The 18,105-nt window shown below is 41.9% G+C and overlaps 1 protein-coding gene across 1 annotated transcript in view; it reads left to right on the top strand.

The window, feature by feature from the left end:
• The first annotated feature begins 1,417 nt into the window (after positions 1-1,417).
• jam3b (junctional adhesion molecule 3b) overlaps positions 1,418-18,105 on the top strand; it is a 29,835-nt gene continuing 13,147 nt past the window's right edge. Inside the window, exon 1 of the mRNA XM_088279685.1 lies at positions 1,418-1,556. Coding sequence (XP_088135811.1) covers positions 1,439-1,556 — 118 coding nt within the window. The 5' untranslated portion in view covers positions 1,418-1,438. The remainder of the gene's footprint in view (positions 1,557-18,105) is intronic.

The following is an 18,105-nucleotide window of genomic DNA, read 5'->3' as shown; positions in this document are numbered from 1 at the left end:
TCCTCCGCGGAAGTCGTAAAGTTCCTCAATGGTGTCATATGAAATCGAACGTTTACCAGCTGGACCGTAAATGACTCAGGACTTCAAATGAAATATTTAGAATCCTTTTGTGTCATTTATTGATTATTTATTTTGAATATATATATTTTGATGAGTGTTCTGTCTAGTGGCTCGTTGTAACTACAATGATATTAATTCAACTACATGTTCCAAAGGTTCGCCGTAATAATTAGGCTGCTATTTCCCAAATGCATTTGGCAACAGCAAGAATATTAAAAATGTATTGATGCTTTTCACAGTTTTTCGCTTTCAACGTTTCTACACATATTTAGTTCCCTGTTTTGAACAACGCTGAAAGTGATCATATGGGTTAATGACTTGGTTATCGCTACAAGCAATGCTACAGTATTGACTGAACTGAAGGAAATGATGGCAAAATTCAATATGAAAGACTAGGCCTAGGTATCAATTTCAAACAATGTGAACTTAATTTTAAGTAAGTGCCGTTGTTGCTGTATAGCATGCATGTTTCTTACAACGCTCCTTTGATTCTTTGTAATAAAGTTCTTACCTTACCACGTGAGACAGGTTGTGAGTAGTTATTGCGCCGTCATTCCTCTGGTAATATATTATCCGTTTGTCGATCCGACCACCCTGCCAAGTTTCCAATACTGTGATTCAGAAGGTTTGATGACTGCTGTTCACATATTTATGGATTAAATAGAGCATTTGGGTCAGGATTTGGTTGACGGGGAGGAGGACCCAAATGCACCAAAGCGAGGCAGGAGTAACTAGAAGTGGAATTTAAAGTAAAGGGGAAAAAAAGGCAAATAAGGAACTAGGAATCAATAAAGATATTAAAGTACAAAACAACATGGTAACTAAACAAACACTAGGAAAACTTCACTTGGAAAAAGAAACAAAAAAAAGCAACAAGACGTGACTGAAAAGAAACAGGGAACGCGTTACAAACAAATTGATGAGTCAATGAGGAACACCTGGATAAGACACAAAGGATTGGAGAAAGCTGATTGGTCAACACTTGGCTGTACTTTTGCATTTACATTCCACTTTATTTTCGTCTCTTTGGATAGATAGCAGACACTCTTCTGCGTCAGAGGTTGCGCGTGTTGGAAATCCCAGTCAGGATAAGTTCCAGTCGCTTTTTTCCCCCCACTGGGCTCTGCTCTCCCTCCGGCGCAACTGCAACGCAGCACAAGGCCACAGTAGTAAAACAAAACAAAACCCTCCCTCGTCGTATCAACTCTAAATTCTTGGCAACTTGACTGATGCTTTCCGGTAGCTATGGTAACCTACTATAATACCGCTCACACCCTCCCCCTGTGCTCAACCCACCCATTCTCTCTCTCTCTCTCTCTCTCTCTCTCTCTCTCTCTCTCTCTCTCTCTCTCTCTCTCTCTCTCTCTCTCTCAATCCGATGCCAAATCTGTTTAGGCTACTTTGCGCATGTACTGCCGGGCAAAGCGAGCATAGCATCGACTCCAAGATGGCGAAAGCACGTCTGGCTTGCCTCCTGACGCTCCTCTCAACTCACTGTAAGTACAAAAAAAAATCAATGCAGTAGGCTCACATGTGTTTCTTTTTCTCACCGCGAAGCACGTCAGTTAAGTGTAGTTTACTTCTGTCCCAGTTTGGACGTGTTTTCGGTTCAGCGGTGGACTTAAAAGAGAGAACCGTGTCACAAGGTTCGTTCAACACTAAAACTCTTACGAGACCGACGAGAAGCTCTCTATCTCCGAAAAGAGACGGGTTGAGTAGTGTTTTTTTTAACAATATATGATAAATAAAGTCGCCATTTTGGTGCATTTAGCGGACAGAATACTAAGTAAGCAGGTCGAGTGTTTTTATTTGACCAGTTCAACCAATCCATCGTTTTTCTCGCAGTCTGCCGTTCCGTCGCATTTAACCGTAAGCCTCCTCGCGTTCGCATCGCACGCTACATAAACGCTGTCATCACTTCTAGCGTGTGCACCCCATCGCGTTTTTCTTACTTTTGGGGGGAAAAAGTTTCAGTCTTTTAAGTTCAAAGGACGCCTCGGTGCTTGTGAATTAAACATGATTTGTGGACGTGCCGTTAACTATTTAGCGTGGCTGTGGGGCCGCGGCGATGTTCGAAGTAGTGATGCGAGATAACGGTTTTTCCTGCCGGCTGAATAAAGCAGGCTGTCCGCGGGAGGAGTCAGGCCAGTGTCCCCTGCCCTCCCTCCTTTCGCCCCCCCCCCACCCGCTCTCCTATGTGAACTCTTTGAAAGCGCAACACAACCGAACGACTGAACAGAACCGTTTCTCTTATCGCCGCTTTATCAGCCATACAGCTGCAAGTGATGAACGCACACCTGTGGAGATGAGCGCTGGCGTATCATCGATCAGTTTCGAAAGAAATATTACAGGAAACTCATTTTATCAGTAGCCTCGTGGCTTTTTATGACTCATCGTTAAATGAGCCACTTGTTGCTGTATACTTGTGCAGCCGTTCTGAGAATCTGGGTAGATCACGTGACCTTTTTTTTTTTTTTTTTTTTTTTTCGTCTAGGCTGATTTAGTTGTGACCAAGCAGGAACATCAGCAACAAGTGAGCGTCTTTTTGTGTTGGTGCAGTTGTCAAACGAAGTCGTTTGTGCTAAGCAGTTTTGCAGCCCCAATAAAACAATGCAAAACGTTGTTTTATACTGCCCTTTACGTAAGTTTAATTTTTAGTTGATAAATAGCTGTGCAAACTTAACACGGTTTGGCATGAATTGTATTTCTCTGCCTTACCCTTGGACACAGGTTTAGAGGCATGAGTGGGACCAAAATAGCAATCAAAGTGCAGACATGAGAACCTCAGGAGATTTTTCACGTGTATGAATGGTTTAATCCTAATTACAGTGCAGCTTTTGGTGAAATTTGTTTTTCTACGATAAATATAATTTTGTTGTGAGTCAGAAACTTACTGTATACTCCATATTGCATAACTTGAAGCTATGGGGGTTTTAGTCAGTAGATTTGCTAGTGTTCCCTCTCAAATAAATCAGCGACAAGGCATGGTAGTAGTACAATTGACATTTTCACAAGAAGCAGTGAGCTGGTGAAGATTTAAGAAGTTCTTTTGTCTTGCTTGGACAGGGGCTTAGCCATGTGGTCGGCTGGCTCTGAGCCAGCATTGCCTGTGTCTTTAGAAACAGCATTAATCTGTCTAGATTGAAGCGGGCTAAAGGCTGTGTTGTGAAATACTAATAGGCACTGATAGGCCATGATGACACTGCTAATTGAAATACATTTGTTTTGGGGGGTCATGCAGCTTCAGAATTTATCATGTGGATGTGTTTTTCTTTAGGTTACACAATGCTGTGATATTTAGCTTTGATGTTCGATGTGTCTTTTAGGTGGAAATTTAAATTGCATTCTATGGGCTTCTATCCGCATAACGGCCACGTAGCCTCAGCTATTCCAAGTGAAGGCTAAAGTCAACGTGACTGAACATAGCTGTAAATATCATCCTAGTCATCTGTCAACAGAGCAGAAGACACAGGCCATTGTTATTTTAAGTGCACATGCTTACAGCAGACTTTCCAATCCGACCTAATGGAATGCATTGACATTTTACATTGTTGGCTACATCTGAGAAGTTTTACTTCTAATATTCTCCCCCAAAAAGATGCTTTGTCTTTGCCAAGAGTGTCGCAAAAATATGTGAGACCTTGGAAGATGCTCCGAGTGGATTAATATTGATCAAATACAAACTTTGAGCACATAACTTTGACTCTGTCTATAGTAGGGGTGGACAAACGTTTTGATTGGTGGGCCACAATGGGTTCTAAAATTTGACAGAGGGGCCGGACCAGGCGCAGATGGATGGAGTGTTTTGGCAACCTCACCTCATCTGAAAACAAAAAAAAAAAACATTTAAATTTGAAATGAATGTCAACAAAAGAATTCCAACAAAATATATGTCTTTGTCACACCACAGTATTTAGAAAATAAAACATCAACAAGGTTTATTAATTAATTTATTTTTTTCCAAGTTCGGCGGGCCGGATTAAAACGTTAAATGGGCCGCATGTGGCCCCCAGGCCGTAGTGTGCCCACGCCCGGTCTATAGGAAACACCTGCATCGCTTCCGTTTTCCTCACTGATGCACCATATTTGACTCAAGATGCTGTGAAGAGCAGGATTTGATTTAGTTTATTCCTGGATAATTGCCACACCCGCGTGGCTCCGCTTTATCTTTGTTTTCACTCATGGATAACAACAAAATCCAATTGGAGCCATCTCTTTATCTGAGTGATAAGATAACTGTCCATTAGATGTTTGTTTGTATGTACTCCATTGATAAACCATTTCATCACTCAACACAGCTTCCCTCTCACAGGACTCTCTCAAATCTACACATTCCTGAGATTCTCTTGGAATGCCGCTACCAAACACGGTCTTCCAACATTTGTCCAAAATCAAGCCAAGGGTTGACACTTCTCTCATTGTTTGGCATGTGTGGTGCAGCCGTTTGGCGAGACAGAAGTCAATAGCCCCTAAGATAACTGCTGATAGTCGCTCCCTTAGGAGCCGTATGTTGTCAGATGTTTCCTGACCCACCCAAAGCTTGTGAGCAAATGTTTGGAGGACACTCTGAATGGCACGTAATGCCCGCTATGGGCAAGTCACATACAGTCTGACATTTCACTGTAAGAGAGTAAACAGACAAGAATTATCGGGCTGCAGACAAACAGAAGTCCCTTGATGCGCTTGCATTTGTTTGTTACAAGTCAGGAGTTATTCATATCAGAAATCCCTGAGTGAGAGTCGGCTCTGGCATATTGACATTTTGCTCTCGGCTCAGATGTCACCGCGAGAAAGGAATGGTTTTTGGGGACTTACCATTTCAGAGTACTGCTCACTCAAATTTTTACAAAGTTGCTGATTGATGATTTGTGACTGATCACATAAATCCCTCAAAGGCCCTCATAAATATCGTTCTATTGTGGCCCCCGGCCCAGTATAAAGTCAAAGTGGCACATGTGCTGCTTACTCTGGAATTGCCTGAAACAGCTGAGCAGGAGTGGGTGGAGGTGTTTCAAGCAGTGGCGCAGGCAGGCGTCACCAGAAATATCTACAGCGTCCCTCCCAAACCTGAGCGTCCATGCAAGCAAATGTAACATTCCAAATCGAAAACACATGGAGCCTGAAAACCTCCTCCATAATGTGGAACAATCTTAGCCACCTGTTTGCCTGAAAGATAAAAGGCAGCCCTGCTGACGAGCTTGCCTCTATAGCAGAAAGGAGGAGTCGCTGTGAAGAAAGCTCAGCCGTGTTTCCAAATGAAGGCATTTATAAAACATGCCTGGTGTGATCATGTACATCCTGAGGCAGAAATCATTGTTAACTTGACTCAGACAAGAATTCAGCACAGTCTTCTGCTTTTATTACAATATTTAATTCATGGTGACATACAGCAGATGTTGATGTTAAAAAGCAAGTAATACAATGTGTTTTGAAAACGTTTTTTATTGATTTTAGATCCTTTACAATAGGCGTGGGCAAACTACGGCCCGGGGGCCACATGCGGCCCGTTAAACGTTTTAATCCGGCCCGCCAAACTTGAAAAAAATTAAATGACTAAACCTTGTTAATGTTTTATTTTCTTAATACGGTGGTTTTCAAAGACATATATATTGTTGTAATGCTTTTGTTCACTTTCATTTAAAATTAAAATTTTCTACGGTGAGGTTACCAAAACACTCCATCCACTCCTGGTCCGGCCCGTCTGTCAAATTTTAGAACCCATTGTGGCCCGCCAATCAAAAAGATGAACTATTTGTTTATTTTGTGTTTCTCGAGATTTTATTTCTACTTATCTGTTAAAGGTGTCTGTTACTTTTCCCGTTGCTCTTATCCATGTCAGTTGTTTTTGTCGTTAAGGAAGAATGTTGCCGTGCATTGTTCATGTAATCTGACTTATTTAGATTAGTCATTCATGCTCACATATTCACCTTGGCCTAAACGCGGTCATGTTCCCAAAATGGCACACGCTGGTACCTGTTTCAAATTTCAAGAAGACCAGCGTGTCAAAAAACCATAAACAATCGCAAGTGACATTTAACGCCATTAAAAAAGAGCACGATGGTATTGAACGGGAATGTTTTCTCAAGATATACTGAATTAATATATACCGGTGCTTATGGCAAAAGAAAAGCTTATAGTTGTCCTGTTTAGGATAAGGATTTGGAATCATGGCACATGCCCAGTACGCAGGCCGGTGCTAGTAGCTATTTTGTTTCAACACAATATAAATGTTCAATATTTAGGCCACTGGATCATCACGACCATATGCAAGAACGGCACACAAATGACTTCCTGTTTGATGATATTTATCGAGGGTCACATGCTCCCTTGAGGGTGGAAGCACAGTCAATCCTGCTTGTGTGTTTACTGCATACCAACAGTACATCGGCCACCATTGATCAAACATCGGGAAGCTGGCGGTTAGTAAACTAATTAGCTGTTTCATTAACGGCAAGGCTGAGGCAATGAACTACACGGATCTTAGCCAGCGTTGCCCTCAAAGACTTTCACACTAACAGTCATCACCAGATAGTGGCTCTGGAGTCATCTTTTGTTTACCATCCTATAGTAATGAAAAGTGCAATTACTGTCTAAAAATAGCCGTAAAGAAGACCTCGGACAAGCTCAGGTGTTCATCACAAGTTTATTCCAAACCATTGGGCCCACCGGGAAATGGGGTCTTTGATGATACGTCTGGAAAATGACTTCTCTCAAAAAACATCCATCCATTAATTTTCTTTGTTGCTAATTCTCATCAGGGTCATTGGTCTGCTGGACTCAATCCCGGCCGACTTCGGGCGAGAGGCCGTAGATTCTAGTCTGGTCACACACAATTTCCCTGGAAACATTTAACTCATTTAATCACAGAAATTTTCACGAGAGGAAACCCCAGCGTTTTTCTGGATTTTGATTGATTTTACGAGGCCAAAAGAATATTGTGTTCTAATGCTATAAAAACAAGGAGCTTTGATGCAAAAAAAAAAAATAAAATGGATACAACGTATAAATACGTCTTTGGGAGGTGGGGACTACGTTTTTGAAAATGTATGTCTATATCTTACGGATTGAATGAGGTAAAAAATATTAATGGAAAAAAAAAAAACTGAATTCAGAAGGAAAAACAACAGACAGCATTGACCCTGTAAACACATTAAAAAGAGTAATGACAAAACTAGAATGGTAGGAAACACAACACATACTCCAAAGGACATTTCAGAAATTTCATTTGGCTTTCTAATGGCCTTTGATCATAACAATCGGACATCTAGTGCATGCTGTGACGACCATGAAAGTAATTTTTGGCGACTCATTTAGAATAAAGGGCTTGGATGCTACATCATTAAGCACATATTTCATAATAGTTTTGCGAGAGAGCTCCTGAGGGGCACAAATTATATGTTCAAAGCATCATCGCTGACTTCATTGCGCAAATGAATGACTCAGTACATCCACACTTGGCAATGACGGTGTAGTTCAGGGCTTGGGGTTAGGCATGATGCAGAAATCTTAAATGAGTTATTAATGATGTCTGTGGGTGTGTGTGTGTGTGTGTGTGAGTGTGTGTCTTCAAGAGTATAATAAGGCTAACACTTTGTACAACTCTGGAACATTAACTCAAGTGCAGTTTGCGAGCAGATTCGGTCAAGTGTTGAAACAAGAGTCCACATCTGAGCAGAGTAATAATCTACACCAATATTTAGAATTTGGTTCATGTTGGCGTCCAAAACGTGTTTGACGGTGTTTCCAACGGGATAGAAACCAGATGCCAGCTTCTATTTTTGGTCAAAGATGTACTGTAGAGCACATGATCCCATATGATGGAAGCAATGAACAACAAACGAGAGGTTGCTATAAACCAGTGATTCTCAAACTGTTAGGCAGTGGACAACGACTGGAGAGGTGTGTGACCTGTTTTTTGTTTTTTTTTTAAAGTAGCAAGACGAACACGTTTCCATGTTGGATGTCCCTGACCCATTTTGGTGTGTGAGTCACAACAACAAATCACTCACACCAGGCAATCTGTGCCATGCTTGGGCACACTCGAAACCTAAAGTCCAGTTCATTATGGGAGTCGTGTCCACCCTTCAGGGGAATGTGCCCATAGCCACGGTGTTTGTCGGCTATGCTCGTTCCCGGGTTTGTTGTAGTCCACCCATGATAGACAAATAAATCAAATTGCTGAGAGCTGCCAAAGAAGTCTAACTTTAAAACCGTAATATGTATGTTTTATCGCTTTAACATGGACCAGTGAATATGTCAGCGTCAGTGAAGGGAGGGCCAATTAACCAGGGATTTTTTTTTAGGGTGTTTAAGGTCATTGTTTGGTTCACATTGTGTACACTACGGGAACAAAATGTAAAACAAAGCGCTTTTGTTCTGCGAAAACAGAAACATATTTGATGACATTTACAATTAAGCATGAACAGCTTCAAGCTTTTCTTTTAAGTGCAACGTCGTTTGTCTTCCTTTAGGAAACGATAGCTGCAGACAAGTGCAACAATAGTGAGCAATTAATTATTCTGCTTTAAAAACACAAACAATGGCATTTGTGTTTGCTTTTGCTTTATCTGAAGAACCCTAGACTGGCCATTCAAATGCTGTAAGAAGTTGATTTTGTACTTTTCTGGGGCTTCTTTACACAGCCCACCTGGGATTCTGTCAGGTGTGGTCGACTATTGATTTTGTGTTTAGGGCCTGCTTAGTGAATGCAGACAGAAGCCCAGTAAGGAGAAGGAGCCAGATGGACTGTCATTGAAAGACAATAAAAAAGTGGCTGACATTGGGAAAACATACCAGCGGCTGAAAAGGCTGGACTGAAATTGAAAATTGAAACTCTGGGCCTGTGTGCAAGATCTGGCCATGGTACCCCAGGTCATTTTCCATACAGTGTGTGGGGGTGTGTGTGTGTGTGTATATATATGTACGGAGTATCATGGCCAGATCCTGCACCCAGACAGGCCCTGAGTTTGACATTTGTGAGCGACAGTAAATATATATGCCTTTGACAATATGAAATGAGAAGTTTGGACTGAATTTACCAAATAAATTGCTTAATAGTGACCCAAACTGCCCGGATTGGCAGAATTGTTTCTTTCCCTTGTACCACTGCCTTTTTGGTCAAATGATTCAAACATTCAAGAAAATTAGACCACTTAGCCCCTCAAGCTGTTGTCTTCACACATCTTATAAACGATTCCAATGTTCTGGAAAAACAAAAACCTCCATTCAGAGACTTGTTGAATAGAACAGGAATAAATTGTTGATAGCAAGCGGCATTAATGGACTTTCTTGATTCTGTCAGGAAATATCACCTCTAATCTGAATGGTCTGCATTTTAGGCTGTGCTGGGGCTCATGCATGAGTAGAAGCTCAGATGCAGCTCACCACACACACACCGGGCTGTTGCCACGTGTGTGTGGTGAGTGCGTGTGTGCGCATACTTTGGGGTAAGTAAGTGCTTCAAATAGTTGTCAGGATGCCAGACATAGGCGATGCGTTTGTAGCATGGTGGCTGGCCTCTGTCTGAGCTCCAATAGAATGAGGGGCTTTGCGTATGGGTCTGCTTGCTTTCTGTGTCATAGAAACCAAAAGTGAAAAGGGAAGCTATTTGGGTGGGTTTCACCAGCCTATGTTTATCAGTTTATCACGTGTCATCACGGTAATTAATAACTCTGAGTTGACGAGGTTTTAGCCATAGATTGACATTAACTGGAAAAACGGGAAGAAGGAACCGCCCTGTGAAACAGTGGACGTTCTACAGACTTCTGTGTGAAGGGATTTCCTGATTTGAATTCCATTTGTTATGTTTGCTGCAAAGCTTATAATTGTTGTAGTTACCAAAACAATTTCAAACATTAAACTAATGTCTTGCAATCCAGCGTAATTGTCCAAATGATCATTATCGCGTATGCCATTTCCTCTTCTTGGACTTTAATTGAGACATCAACTTAGCATCAATTCCACGGTCATTAGCAAAGCGTAAACAGATGACCTTAAAAAACTGGTCTACAGCAGGGAGACGCTTCCTCGGAGAGCCATAATTATCACAGCACATTATTATCATGGACCTCCCATGATTTCAAATATTCATTACTTGGGATACAACTTCAAATCTGATTAACTAGTAACCATCGTCGACATGTTTTGAAAGGTCCGTATCGTGCTATTTTAAGCTTTCCACAGTCAACTACAGGCGGTGGCATGACTCAGTGGTAGAGAGGTCATCTTCCAACCCAGAGGTTGGGGGTTCGACACTCGGCCATTTTCAACACATCAAAGCGTCCTTGAACAAGATACTGCGATACTCAGAAATGAGGTAACAGCGTGAAGCACTTTGAGTATGTAGAAAAAGCACGAAACAAGTGACAATCAACCCAATTTTTTTAGACAACAAATTACATCTGACATATCGCGCTTGACAACAAAGCTAACATTAGCAGGTGTGGGCAAACTACGGCCCGGGGGCCTTATGCGGGCCCGTTAAAGGTTTTAATCCGGCCCGCCAAACTTGGAAAAAAAATTAAATGAATAAAGCTTGTTTATGTTGTAAATGTATGTAAAATTAAATGTATTTTTTTTTCTCCGCGGAGGTAAGGTTACCAATACACTCCATCCATCTGCCGCTGGTCTGGCCTCTCTGTCAAATTTTAGAACCCATTGTGGTCCACCAATCAAAATGTTTGCCCACCCCTGCTCGAGAAAATTGGGGCGGTGTTTTGTTTGCAGGCGCGATACGGGGGTGGCTCCTCACTTTGGGATGTAGAAAAGTGCGCATCTCGTCGTTTTCTTGGAGTGGGAGGGGCTAAGAGAGTAGGAAAGAGAAGGAATGCTCGGAGATGGCTAAATGGCGGATATCACCACTCTGGGCAGTGTTTCTAGTAAGGAATTAGCATTTTGACATGGCTAAAATTTTGCCATTTGCTGTCGACTGAAAATGACATCACAGTTGCTCAGGGCTCAGATAACGACCAATCATGCCTCAGCTTCCGAGAACAGTTTCACAAAAGCCATTTAACAGAAAGGTCACCTTTAACTCTGAGCTGATGTTTGTGCTTTTATGAGTGAATCACAGAAAAGAACAACCTGCTGCCGACACTTACACTCTCTTACTCCTCACATCAAACATGAATCCTGTTTCTGCACAGTTATTACTTGCACATCCTGGTTTGAGCAAGAAAACTTATCGTGCGTTTTTATTAGCCTCCCCTTTCACTGGAAATCTGCATCTCAGTGCCGCTGATGGGTGTGTCGAAAAGACCTCCATGCAGCCATTGTCATGAATCCCCATCATCCACTCCCTCTCTCTCTCCAAGGCTTACTCATACGGAACTGTCCAACTTTACAGTTTCATCTCTGATTCTCAACAGAGAGATCACGACTGTCCACATCTGTGGGCAACTCCCTTTTGGGTGAGCGTAATGTTTCCCTGTAGGAGAGGAGCAGCTATGATCTTCTGGGATCCAAACCCAAGGTCTAACTTGCAACTGAGTCAGAGATGCTTCTAAGAAGATTGAGATCATCTTTTAGCATTTTAGCATTAGTCATGGCTTATTAGGGATGGGCGTGTTGAGCACACGCTCAAAGAATTCTATGCAGCCAGAATATTCCTCGCAAGCCCATCCCACTGACTCGCGACGGATGATAACTGATGGAGTATTCCACACGCGGCAACGAATGTGCTGTAGTTGAGAAAATAAACGCAAGATATGCCGTCATTTTTTGTTTCGTGTTCACAATTACTGTATCTTGAACTTTCATACTTGGAGGCTTCAAGTTTGTCCTGATTAACTTCAAATCCAACATGGCAGCACATACATGTCATACTCAAAGTTATGTTTGGCACGAGTAAAGACAGCAGTTGACTAAAGTCGTCAGCTGTCCTCTGTTCTGGCGTGACATGTCATGCAAGTGTCCATTGTGTAGCGCACAATTTGTTTGGACATTTTACCTTTGTTTCTTGTGAACGTGCACACATGGTGGCATCGTTCACAATACGGCCCAAAGATTAACTGGGTGGCAAGATCTGACACTTCCAATGTTTTAGTCTGGTATTTCAGAGGGAAACCCATCAAGTATTCCTCTCCGAGCAGGTGATTGAAGCACGGCTCCGGTCGGAGGTGGTTCTGGGTGGGGGGGGGTAGGTGCGCAGAAGCCTCAGATGGTTTCCCTCCCCAGCTGTTGTTGAAATTACATTCCCTATTCCACAACTCAGCAAGCCTTCACAAACTATTTACTATTTAAGTCCTTGTGTGCACATTTGTTGTCTAAGTGGGCCTTGTTTTGAAAAGAGTAACAGCCCCGATTAAATCCCGGAGTTGTGTCTGTCAACGATGGCATCAGTTGGCGTCCTCTTTTTTTTTTCTGACGAAGGTACAATATAGTGAAGAACCCTTGCATCATTTTACAGTCGTTGTGAAATGCGCTATATTAATGAACATCATATAATATTAATGAACACACGAGTACAGCCTGAATGGTTTCCTCATGCCCGAATGCAAACGATGAGCAAAATTTGTTTTACATAAAATAAGAGAACTAAGAACATAGTATTAAAATGGGGAAAAGTCATCAGCTATACTAATATTTTTACATTGTTGATTTAGCCAAAACCTTGTGTGCTTTGAGGGATCTGGTTCCCTCTTTTACGTTGCTGTTGACATGCATGCATTAAACTTAAATGAGATGACATGAGAAAAATGCCCATGCGGGCAAATTAAATCAATGAGCTAGTGAATCTGATGGAGCCGGAATGCCCAACTAATGAAAACAGAATTTAAAATCAGCCGAGTTGTGTGAACAGTTGTTGTGTGCCCAATGGTTGCTTGACAAAAAGCACCCTTTCAGTTCAACGGGCGTCCTTAACCCGCGCAGGAAGCGAGGCAGATTAAGCATTTTGGACCTGCTATGTCAACATGTCTCTGTTGTGTGCTTTTGCGTGTGCATTGTTCAGTTGTCAGTTGAGCATTAGCTCATTGAGGCTGTCTCCACTCAACAGGCCATGCTGATGTCTGCAAAGTGGCTCTGCAACCTCCGTCTTTTCCAATTTGCCGTCCATATTGGCCATTTTTACGTCAAAAACGACTCGTGTTAACAACTTTTTCTCCCAATTAGCTTCTGATCTGCATTGTTTTGGCAGATTGTTTACGTTGCTGGACTGAAATTGTTGGCGTTGAAATTTTTGTGTGAGTAAGTGTGAGATTTTGAAGGAAAGAAGTTTTGTATCCAGTTTAGAGTTCATGTATTGGTGCACCTGTCATCACTAATGAGACAAATTGCCGCTCTTGTACTGTCTTACGTGTTATGTTTTTTCACTTTTTCACATTTCCGCACACTAGTTGGGCAACTAAATGTTGGGGAAATCTGCTCTCATAGACTTATGCATGCTACTCGTACTAATATTGACATTGTGAAATTCAATTTGATGATATCTTGCATCCAAGAAAAAAGAAGTGTTAACCAGATTGAGCTTCACTGTCCAGGGATCTACCGTATTTTCCGAACTATAAAGACTATACCTGTATATAAGCCGCAGCAACTCTTTTTTGGGAGAGAAAAATAAAAATAAAAAATAAATAAATAAATAAATAAAATTTTATAAAATCCGCGCCAGGCTATAAGCCACAGTTTTGAATGTTGAAAAAAAATGGAGTTGTTTGCTGTATGTACAGAACGATTTTATACTGTGAATGCACATAAAGGCACATAAACAGATTCTAAAACAGCGCTTTTTGACACCGCAGCAACTTTGCTAATTAGAACAGAACAGACCCAAGAAAAAAAAAAATCATGATTTATTTAGCTTATTTGTCTGAACTATAGAGCGCCCCTACCGGTGAAAGAAAAATCCACAGAAAAGCTGGAACAATGTATTAGTTGCATGGTTCAAAATCTAGGACAAAAATTTGCATCCTATAGTCTGGAAAATACGGTTACTACAATTTGTGACCCAAGTTTCATGCCGCACAAATATCAGCGAAATTTTGGCGTGATGCAATGTTCCCAATAATCCAATGCTGCAGTCATACAAATTTATTTTCATCATGCTGGAAAGAGGCCTGCGTGGAAATTGCATTCCTAATTAGGATTAAGAAAGGGGTCGGGCAGCCCGGACGGGAATGTGAAGCATTTGTAATGAGCGCGAGTGATGCCATCTGTGCAGTGTGGCGAGGAGCTAATTCTGGCGGCGAGTGTGGTATGATTGAGCACAAATTTTCATGATAGCGGCCCTGAATCCAGCGTGGCATTTGACTTAAGAGTTTAGACCACAGCGGAAAAAGTGTTGCTGAGAGATGAATTATCCATCCCCCAATCTCACCCTTGGGTATAAGATCTTCTTGAAACTGATGCCACAAAGCTCCCCAATTCATGCGGACATCCAACATGTGTGGCACGTCAGATTGTTCGCATAACTGAATTGCTGCGCTAGGGGAGGCCTGCTCACACGCTTGGCTTTGTGCCCAAAACTGTTTTGACAAGGCGTTCACTGTCTCCTTCAAGTGTCAAACCTGGGCTCAAAATGTGCAGCCAATTATTTCGTTATTAGATTGGTCCGAAACGCTGCGAAAGGCTTCAAACTTTGTACTTCGTATGGATCCCAATTAGCAGGCTGTGACGGCTCACTCTGGTGCTGAAAGTCTATATATAGAGCTGACCTGCTCTCGTAAGAGTTCTTTAGTTATCCTTATCAGCAATAATAACTGGGCTTGCGTGGACTAACAGAGAATGAGTTGTTTCATCAGTTATGGCGCGTTCCAAAAAAAAAAAAAAAATGACAATAATGACAGTGTTAAGTGAGCGCAATACTTGAGTTGCATAAGTTAAATATAACATGACATGCCCGTATAATCTGAGAAGGGGTCATGCGAAGTGTCTTTTTCTCAACATGTATTTTAAATGGTCAGAGTTCAATCGGTCACAATACCCGGCAACCATTGTTGGGTTTAATTAAGTATTTATTCACTACGAGTCTGAAACTGTGTCACGAAACATTGCCTCTCTCGGCTGCTGGGACCATGTGAAGCCGCAGCGGGACAACACTACAGACAGACTAACACACAGCGTCTAGCATCTGATAAGATCTGCACCGGGATGCCTCACATGACCTCACATAATCATTCTGTGGAAATTGATTATTCCAAAATACTTTAATCAAGTTTGGCAAACGTGTGAACTTGGGCCAGTGGAAGTTTTGTCTGTGGAGGGTGCAAAATCTTCAAAGTTTATCTGATGCTTTTTTTATGAGTATCGCCTGCTTTTTAAAAGGGAACCGAAAACTTCCCATTCAATTTTAAATGTGCGTATCTTCTCTAGTGCTGTTTACTTGACTGTAGTAATTATTCTAAAAAAAATTTTGAAAACACCACAACTACTTGCCAAATGGGGGCCACGTGAAATTCAAGCCTTTTGCGTTTTCATTTTGCTATATCCACTCCTTTGATGCCTTGCATCTTTGCACACGTTACCCGAATTTATTTATCATGTTTTATTTTACGAGTGGCGGCACGGTGGGCGACTGGTTAGTACGTCTGCCTCACTGTACAGAGGTGCAGGGTTCGAGTCCGGCTCCTGCATGCGTTTTTTCCGGGGACTCCGGTTTCCGCCCACATTCGTCTTTGTGTGCAATGCGACTGGCTAGCGTCTGTCTATCTGACCAGGACATATAGATGCCGGGATGAAATGTACATGTACTCTAAATGTAGTAGTTTGTGTCCGCGGCTAGAAGGTTTTGCTGGTAACACGGCTAGCTAATGCCGATCTGTGCTAACACTGTAGCTCTGATTACCTTCTTGGCTTTGGAGAAATAGTACTTCCGTATAGTGGCTGATAATGGTGGCTGTCCAGTCAGCGCAGCTGCCAAGCAATGGTTGAAGAAACTCCATGGAGTTCTTATGAAAATGACCTTACAATTCAGAAAAGCTCGCTCTCAGGCACATTTTCATCTTTACTCTGAATTGAATTTCAATTTTAATTTGAAGGTCAGCATGCATTCCGGAAACCTGACTATTTGTATACAAATGATCGAGGATTTTTTTTTCCATTATGTCATTTCTTACAAAAAAAAAAAAGCATAAAATCCCCCTTAGAAGAGGAACTCGTCTCTTTACATTTTGGGCTGATTTAAAAACTTCGCTGTATTAAGAGTATATAATTTACATATTTTCTCATCAGCACAATGTTAATGATCTAAAGTGAAAGGCGCTTTGTGAAAGATGGAATAGTAGTACAAGTTTCCTCCCCTTAATCCAACTTGTTGTAATTGTTGGAAGTCAAAGCGGGAGCAGGCCACATGCAGACGCTAACACTGACACAAAGTGACAGGTTCCTAGGCATTCAGTGACACCATCGCCCGCCCGCCCCCCCTCAAACTCCCCCCCCATTGGCTTTGGCGGAGTATTTGACCCTGCCGCGATCAGAGGGCTCACCAGCAGTAAGGCAAACGCCCTGCCCAGGCCTAAATCGGCTCCCAGATAAGGGCCTCCAGTAACATATGTAAATGCGGCATAAATGAATACACAATGAGGCCTGGTGGCAGAAGACTGCACCTTGTTAGGTCGACACCTGGATGACATGAACGAAATTTAAATTACCTGCTGGTACTAGGATCCATCTGCTGGCTGGCTCAGTTGTGAGTCACTTGTGAGTCAGTTAATATGAGTATGTTAATAATAGCAATTAATACATATTTCATATTCAGTAGTTCGACGTACTGGACACATAAATATATGAAACCTAATGGAAAGATCCTATTTTTTATTTAGAATTATTAATCGTGTCACAATCACGATGACAGGAAGAATCAAGATGCAAGGTGGGATCCAAGTGCCCACTTCACGGCGGTGTTCTGTGTTCGCTCTGGCCACAGTTACATCATCCACTCATGGGAGTCTGCTTACAATTCCTTTTGCAATAAATTTGTATTTTTCATGCTTCGATCTTCGGCATGGACTCCAGAGATTCTATTTCCACTTTTGCAATTTCAAAGACTGTGTTGCCTCTTGCACTCCAATAATAAAGGGAATGAGAAGTGCCTTATCCAATTGGCCGGGAAGCTTGTTGGCTGTGTTCACGCCCACAATGGCGCAAACCCCCAGTATATGAAAATGCTCAAGGAAAGAAAACTCTTCCGACCTATTTTTTTTTCCCAGTGCCGTCCAAATACTTTGTTCGAAGTATAGTTCATACAGTACGCCACAAAACATTGTATTCATGCCCATCATTCTCAGGATTGGTGCAAGGTCTGCGGTCACACGTTCTATCATCTAAGAAGGTGTGAGCTGGTTGAAGACATAGTTACGTTGGGAAGGGGACCACAGCTGTGGCAAAACAACCTCGGGGCAATACTCACTGGGGTCATTCCTTTTGCAAACCTTCCCCTCGCTGTTGTCGTGTCACGAGGTTAGTATTTAAATGGAAGAAGAGAGCTGGCTCACTCACTTTCTCCCACACATACTTGAACAGGTCATATCGCAAATGGGTGGGAGTCTGTACGTGTGTGTGTTCGCAATCTGCCCCCCCCCCAAAAAAAATAAAATAAATTGATTAAAAAAAAAAAAGTGGCAAGATTTTGACCCTTTTTTTATTTTAATTTTATTTTGTTTTACTATAGTCAATGGTTGAAGATAAAATAATTTAGATGTGTCTTTTGGGTATTTATTAGGGTTAAGACGACAACATTATCACTCACACTAACTGTTGAAGTGCCGACAGCGATGTGACTGTCTTGTTTTTTTTCTGCTGCCTCCAAACCGTTTTGTCCTCCCCTCACTCCTGTTTTGGTCATACATTCGCTCAAGGCCTGCATTCACCTTTTGTGCTCCATAAACTGAGCAGTCATGAATGTACTCCCGAAAAGTGTAACATGGCTTTTTGAAGAATATAAACAATCACTTGAAACGTGTTTCGGCAGAATTCTTTAAGCAAATTCATAACTGGAATTAAGTGTGAAACGAGTCCTCGAGTAATCTGGGTCTTCAGAAAAAATTGCTTGATGCATATTTTACTGCCTTGCGTACCCACTTATTTACATGTCACAGGATCAAATTGTCA

This window comes from Idiotropiscis lumnitzeri, chromosome 17 (genome assembly GCF_059441095.1).
Source record: "Idiotropiscis lumnitzeri isolate Australia: NSW breed Sydney's pygmy pipehorse chromosome 17, RoL_Ilum_1.0, whole genome shotgun sequence".
In the NCBI taxonomy this organism is placed as follows: Eukaryota; Metazoa; Chordata; class Actinopteri; order Syngnathiformes; family Syngnathidae; genus Idiotropiscis; species Idiotropiscis lumnitzeri.
The sequence above is the reverse complement of the archived record's forward strand: the minus strand, read 5'-3'. Positions and strand labels throughout refer to the sequence as shown.